This window comes from Vanacampus margaritifer, chromosome 2 (assembly GCF_051991255.1).
Source record: "Vanacampus margaritifer isolate UIUO_Vmar chromosome 2, RoL_Vmar_1.0, whole genome shotgun sequence".
Lineage (NCBI taxonomy): Eukaryota > Metazoa > Chordata > Actinopteri > Syngnathiformes > Syngnathidae > Vanacampus > Vanacampus margaritifer.
The window spans coordinates 24,005,057-24,011,538 of NC_135433.1; the positions used below are offsets into that span (position 1 = coordinate 24,005,057).

Sequence of the window (6,482 nt, forward strand, 5' to 3'; positions counted from 1 at the left end):
TCGCTTTTGGTTCATTTTGGTCACCAGCAGAGGGCGATATTGCCCACATGGTGGCCTTCTGAGACCGATGAATTATTTGAGGTTATGATAATGGTGGCACATGCAAGGTACGCTTGCAAAAAAATAATTACAGCTCACAGCTTATCACTATAAAACATAAGTACTTGTCTATGGTGGACCTAGATAGTTCCTCCACTAAAATAAAAAATTCTTCAAAAAAAAAAAAGAGGCCTCAAGCTCATTTTGGCCACTCTGAGAATAACTTCATTCTTAAAATAAGCAATTACACCTTGGCGTTTTTAAAACAGCCAAACAACTGCCTGAAGAAAAGCCCCCCTAATATCTTAACGCTAATTAGCATCTATGTTGCAATGCTTTAACTCTTTTGAGTTATTTGAACACATGCAATGCAATACATGTAGACGGACAATATAACAGTACTCACTGTCATTATGTAATCTTGATGTCACTTGAGCTGTAGGCAGGACAAGCCCCGCTGGCAGCTGCATCCATGCAGGAAAGTTAAGTATATGGTGGCCATGTATAAGGTGGCCAAGGTTTGCACATGAGAAGGAGCAGCATTATTGAAGGAGAAAATGTGACTAAAACATTTTATTTTAAAAGTCATTTGATAATGTAGTATATTATTATAAAGTGCTATTTTTTTCATTAAAAAATACACTGCAACATTGGGGGGGGGGGGGACTGTAATGGATAAAGGCATTGAAATTCATTTCAATAGAGAGAGATGACTTGAGATAAATGTTTTGAGTTACAAGTGAGGACAAAGAACAAATTAAACCCTCATCTTAAAGCACCACTGTGTATCATCATAAGATGGGAAAAAATGTTGAAGTGGTTAAAAAAAATAACAATTATGTTAGTTTCTGAAAGTATGCAGACCAACTACCACACTGTCAGGTCCAGGTCTTCGTGTTCCCAGAGGTCTTCATCAGCAGGAAGATTCTCCACCTGACATGACGACATCATCACTAGGGATTGGCGGACATCGCATGAACATCGAACAACAGCAAACACAACCGCTCACCTGGTCCCGATTCTGGTCTGAGTTGTGGACCTGGATGAGTCCTTCAGGCTCCTCGGAGAAGAGATGTTCCGCCGAGCGTCGCAGCTCCACCATGACTTTCCCCTCACCTGACGGACACCTGCATACGTGAGCATCAGCCAGGACGACATCGCCGTGGCGACAAGCTGGCACGAGCGGTACTGGCTAACCTAGCAGAACCAGCAACACTGTGGAGAAGGCCTGAACCGCTGCTCTGTCTCGCACCAGCTTGTGTAAGCTTCTGCGTTTCTGCAGCAACGTTTCGGGACCTGCACACACACAGGAGATTTGAGATATAAATTTAATTGTTGCATGACCATGTTTATAAGTCAAAACACTCAGATTCAAAATCATCTTCATGAATAATTTTTGAATGAAAAAAAGCACTCTATATTAGTGTAACGTGGACCCCCACTCATTTGTGTTTTTTGTTGACCCAATTTCCCATCTGGAGATGCTGTGCGTCTCAAATATTTTTGTCTACACGTGTTTCTGCACTGTTTGTGTTCAATTCAGGGCAGGGCAATTAATTTAAATTTTATCGTGAATTTAATTTTAGATTCTGATTCATGAAAACATGTGTCAACAATGTCATATAGATGTTAATTCAAGTTCAATTCTTTTAAGAAAAAAATATATTTCTTATCACTCCTTTCTCAAGTCACTATAACAAAATGTTGTTGTTGTGGAGCGGACGAAAAAAATGTGCACCAAAAGTCCACAGCATCTGTGTTGTGTTGTGAACGACTGTCTCATCACCACATCATGTGTGCTATCACCTACCGGTGTGCACCAAGACGTCCTCCACCATAGCAGCTCCTCGCGTGCTCACGCCGTGACGCGGGAAAGAGATCTCGACCACGCAGCCCAGCTTCACACGCACTTGCCCGCTTACATCCGCTTTGTCTTCCTCCTCATCAGGAAGCTCCTTCAGCTACACAGGAAGTGTTTGCATCACATGACGCTCGCAATCGCCACAACAAATATTGCACTGGTAAAACAATCAATGCAATTACTGCGATAATGTCACAAGTCCATCCATTGAATCCCAGGCAATGATTGGCCAAGTCCACGCAGCGGGCGTGGCTGAGAGGTCTGCTGCGGGACAGGAAGTGAGGAGTCTGTTTGGAGCTGAGCTTCACCTTACCACACATGCACAAGCACACACTCCTTTAGCATTCGGTAACAAAAAAGGAGAATAAGAGAATGTGCACGTGTGCACCTTGAGCGGCGTGTTCTGGAAGAGCATAGATCCATCTGTGCTCTGTTGGGCTTTGCGAGCCTGAGCCGCCGAGTAGAACTTGATCATGCCGTTGAAACCGGGCGAGCTCAGCGGGTCGTTAGAATGTACCTTCACCAGGTAGAGGGGACCGAATGACGAGAAAATCTCGTGCAAGCGCTCCTACAAGCATATACATGGCACAGACACATTAATTCACATATGTGTACATAAATACATATATGTAAATTTGCACATACAGCGTACATACACACAATACTTCACACATACACTCAAGTTGAGGTGTGTACTGACGTGTATGTGTGCCTCGGTAAGGTCCGGCGTAATGTTCCACACAAACAAAGTCTTGTTGTTCTCCACAGGAACCAAAAATTCCAGCAGGTCCAGCTCCATTGCAAACACACCAAACTTTTCTCTACGTCCTCACCTAAATGTTGTAATGAACACCACAAGTGAATAAAAGCCGAGTTAAACCGTTCAAATTCATTTTTTGTCGTCTTCCATTCACACAAATTCAACAATTTGCTCAGGTTTGGCGCGCTTCCGGTAAAAGGCGGGGCGTCGTCTAGAAGCCAATGAAATAGCGGGTGACGACATCAACCGAGCAAATCAGTCGGCTTGTTCCGTTCACGTGACACAATTTGTTTTCTAAACCAAAATTTGTAAGACAAAATGACGTCAGGCTTTCATTATCGTCTACTCGTTTGTTGAAGTTGATTGTTTTGTCATAGTAAAATAAATGTATATTCCGTGGAAAGGTCAGTGAATAACGATAAAATGATCGAAGTGTTTCTCCGACCCGGCAAAGCAGTAGTGAATGTGACGTCATCAGCAGGTGAAAAATGAAAGTGAAAGGGAATTCCCTTCTGAGAGACCGAACAGAGGACATGACTGAACTTTACAGCAGGTAAGATTTTCTTTTCCTTTTCATGACGTCATTTTCATTCACACGTGTACTTTGTGTTTACGTTACTAAAACATTTATACTAGACAGCACAAATACATTTAACGTTACTTATGTATCTGTCGTCTGCACAGGAAAAGTTTTGTGCTTGATCATCACATTATTATTGCTAATCAGTCATTTGGGGCTATGTAACCAAGTCGAGTCAAGTGTGTGTGCGTGTGTGTGTCTGTTTGGAAAGTGAGAGTAGAAAGTGAATTGTGTTTTATGCTCCGGTTTTCTTTTTCTTGTCTGGAATGTTATAAGTGCAAAGTGTTGTGTGCCATGTGGGACACATCAGCTACATCATGTTTGGGGTCAGACGTGTACAAGTGGTCCTCGTCCTTTTTGGGGTGCTTGCACCCACACTCTGTTGCGATTGGCTAAGTCGATACACAGATTTGAGTGACAAGTGTTTGACTCTGCTGCAGAACCTGGTAAGTATGGCATCCAGATGGTCTTGGTGGGGTTGGGTGTTGGGGATGAGGGTCTGAGGGGTCTGCATGCTATCTGTGTACCAAATGAAATAACTTGTGAAATGACCTTCCAGGGTGGTCCCATCACGGAGGCTGAATTTCCACTTCCGTTCCCCATAAAACTTTACAAGCAGGCGCAGAATTCTCAGGTAAGAGTCCTTTTTTATTCACATCACTCGCTTCCTGCTTGTGACAGCCAATCCGAGCACAGACGTTGACCAGCGTGTCGGTCCTTGCAGACGTCGTGCAAAGTGTCGTTTGTCCGGAACAACTTGGGACAGATTTTGGATCTTTACCAGAAAGTCAACACATCCAAAGTGGGCTGGGACGCCAATGACTTGGAAGAGCTGCTCATCATCCTGCATAGACAGAAGGAAGAACTCAGCACATGTGTATGTACTCCCTCTTTTCGGATGCGCTCCTCTCTTATGGATGCTCGTCTTATGTCTTATATCTCATGTAAACCCTTTTTTATATATTGCTATTAGGGGTGTCAAAATTAGTGCGTTAATTTTGAGTTAATTTAAAGTTCCTTTGACGCCACTCATTTTTTTTAACGCACGATTAAGCACGCACCTGTACTCGGTTAATTCCAGTCGCAACGCAGCATACATGTCCATGTAAAAATTTAGCAGTAATAAATTTAATAATAATACAAAAAAATTGTGGAGACTAGGGTCAAGTTGTAGTTTACAATTTTATTAATGTGCAGAATTTTACAAGTTACTTCATGTTAAAGATTAGCTAGCTCATAATATGAAAAGAAAAATGCACTGAGCTGTCACCAATGTTTTACTTTACAAATGCAATTATGCCATCTAGTGGCAGAAAAATGACCTCAACACAAATCAATATCACATTATTTTTTTAGAGTACACTACATCTTTTTAATTATAACTAAATGTTATGAATTATTATGAAATTACTGTATCAATGACTAAAATATGATGACATATTTCTACTAGTTTAACATTTTTCCCACTTTTATGTTAACAAGAGTATGAAAACTTTTATTCTACTGTACATTTAGAACAGATATAAAATATGCGATTAATCGTGAGTTAAGTTTTGAAGTCATGCAATGAATTAAGATTACAAATTTTTATCGCCTGACACCCCTAATTGCTATATTTGCTGGCATCGGGCCACAATATCCCAATATATATGTCAAAATTTGACTAAAATCATTTCTATTGGTCAATCCCCACTTGCTGTGTATGTTACTTTGACGCCAAATGATTATGCAATTGAAAGTGCTGAAATACCTCAGCAAATGATTTTTGATGATTTTGGAGATGATGCGTGGATTCCACCCAACACCAGTCAGCCAATTATGTTCTCTAGACCCGAGAAGCAGCTAATCAACTTTATCAATCAATCAGTCGGCCAAAAAAATCAATCGTCTAAATCAGTGGTCCTCAACCCTGGTCCTCGAGGACCGGTATCCAGCCTGTTTTCCATGCCTCCCACAGTCAACACAGGTGATTCATATCATCAGCTAATCAGCAATCTCTGGAGAAGGCTGATAACGATCTCCACCTGTGTTGGCTGTGGGAGACATAGAAAACAGGCTGTATACCGGTCCCTGAGGATCAGGGTTGAGGACCACTGGTCTAAATAACCAACTATCCAGTCAATCAAAAGACTAACAACTGACCATCAGTTGACTAGTCAACTAACCCACTAACTCACAAACTAACAAACTCATCAACTGACTAATTAGCTAACCGAATGAATTACCAAACCAACCAAAATAACTTAACTAAACAACCAACCAATCGATCGACAAACCAATCAGCTTATGAGTCAATTGTACCAACAAAATCTCTCTGCTCTGCTCCCTATGGGAAGGGGGACAGAGTGGTTGAGCTGACTATTTATTTTTCTAAAAATTAGAGCGGTAACATGTTCATGTGCGAAATATACAAGTTTATCCTCAAGTAGAAGCAAAGCAGATGTGCTACACAAGCCAAAGTGGAAAGGCATCTTAATTCACCTCACCAGCCGTTAACAAATTTGCTAAATGTCCGCCTGGAACAGTGAAAAGACACTAAATATACTGTAGCGTTTGTTCAATAGCATCTTTATTCTAAAAAATTAACACTTAATTCCACCAACTAGCGTTTCAAGCAAGCTTTGGACTGGCCCCGCCCCTCAATTTACTTTCATATTTCCGACTTTCTATGAGGCCGTGAAGGTATCGGAATGTGATTGGACATATTGGGGGTGGGACCTGCGCAAACGAGGACGGCGGGTCAAGTTGGTCAACAAGTAATTGATGATCGAATTAACAATTTTCATCATGGACGAATTGTTTCGAGACCTTGTTCAACTTGTCCAAATGCTTGCTATTTCACAATGATGAACATTCGTGATGATTTTCAGACGGATGTTATGTATCAGTTGTCATCTTGCGTCTAACGCGTTTTCTCTTTTTCTCCAGATTTTACCAGCAAAGAGTGCCGGTTGTTTTTCCAAAGCAGTGCGCCGCTACTACTGCAGACTGACCAGGGCTGCGCTCAATGGCACCGTGAGTTCTCTGAGCACAAGCACTCCAAGTACTGCAAGTATTGCGGAGGGTGAATAACATGCGATTGTGTTTGCAGGAGGGCGGCAGCACATCGTGGGAGATGATCCGCAGCGAAACCAAAATGCATTTGCAACAGTTACATCTGTTCGTGGCCGCCATGTGATCCATTGCCTTCCACCAGCAGGGGGCGCCATCTGTCTGCCTACTTTTCTACTGCTCTATTTATT

General features: G+C 41.9%; 2 protein-coding genes across 4 annotated transcripts; one reads left to right on the plus strand and one right to left on the minus strand.

The window, feature by feature from the left end:
- Positions 1 to 597: 597 nt before the first annotated feature.
- Positions 598 to 2,866, minus strand: rdm1 (RAD52 motif containing 1). 3 transcript variants are annotated; one of them, XM_077557409.1, is made up of 7 exons: positions 2,601 to 2,866; positions 2,289 to 2,468; positions 2,083 to 2,202; positions 1,850 to 2,000; positions 1,237 to 1,335; positions 1,049 to 1,155; positions 598 to 972 (listed from the first exon to the last, which is right to left on the minus strand). In XM_077557409.1, the coding sequence occupies exons 1-7, from the start codon at positions 2,697 to 2,699 to the stop codon at positions 907 to 909; spliced, it is 822 nt and encodes a 273-aa protein (XP_077413535.1). In that variant the 5' UTR covers positions 2,700 to 2,866; the 3' UTR covers positions 598 to 906. The 3 variants fall into 3 exon arrangements, with proteins under 3 accessions (XP_077413535.1, XP_077413533.1, XP_077413534.1); XM_077557407.1 differs by having other exon boundaries at positions 2,083 to 2,208; XM_077557408.1 differs by having other exon boundaries at positions 1,049 to 1,166; positions 2,083 to 2,208.
- A 327-nt stretch (positions 2,867 to 3,193) lies between these two features.
- On the plus strand, positions 3,194 to 6,482 carry ifnphi1 (interferon phi 1). The gene is made up of 6 exons (XM_077555684.1): positions 3,194 to 3,213; positions 3,551 to 3,686; positions 3,800 to 3,874; positions 3,965 to 4,117; positions 6,169 to 6,255; positions 6,332 to 6,482. Exons 1-6 carry the CDS (start codon positions 3,194 to 3,196, stop codon positions 6,416 to 6,418), a joined length of 558 nt encoding a protein of 185 aa, XP_077411810.1. The 3' UTR covers positions 6,419 to 6,482.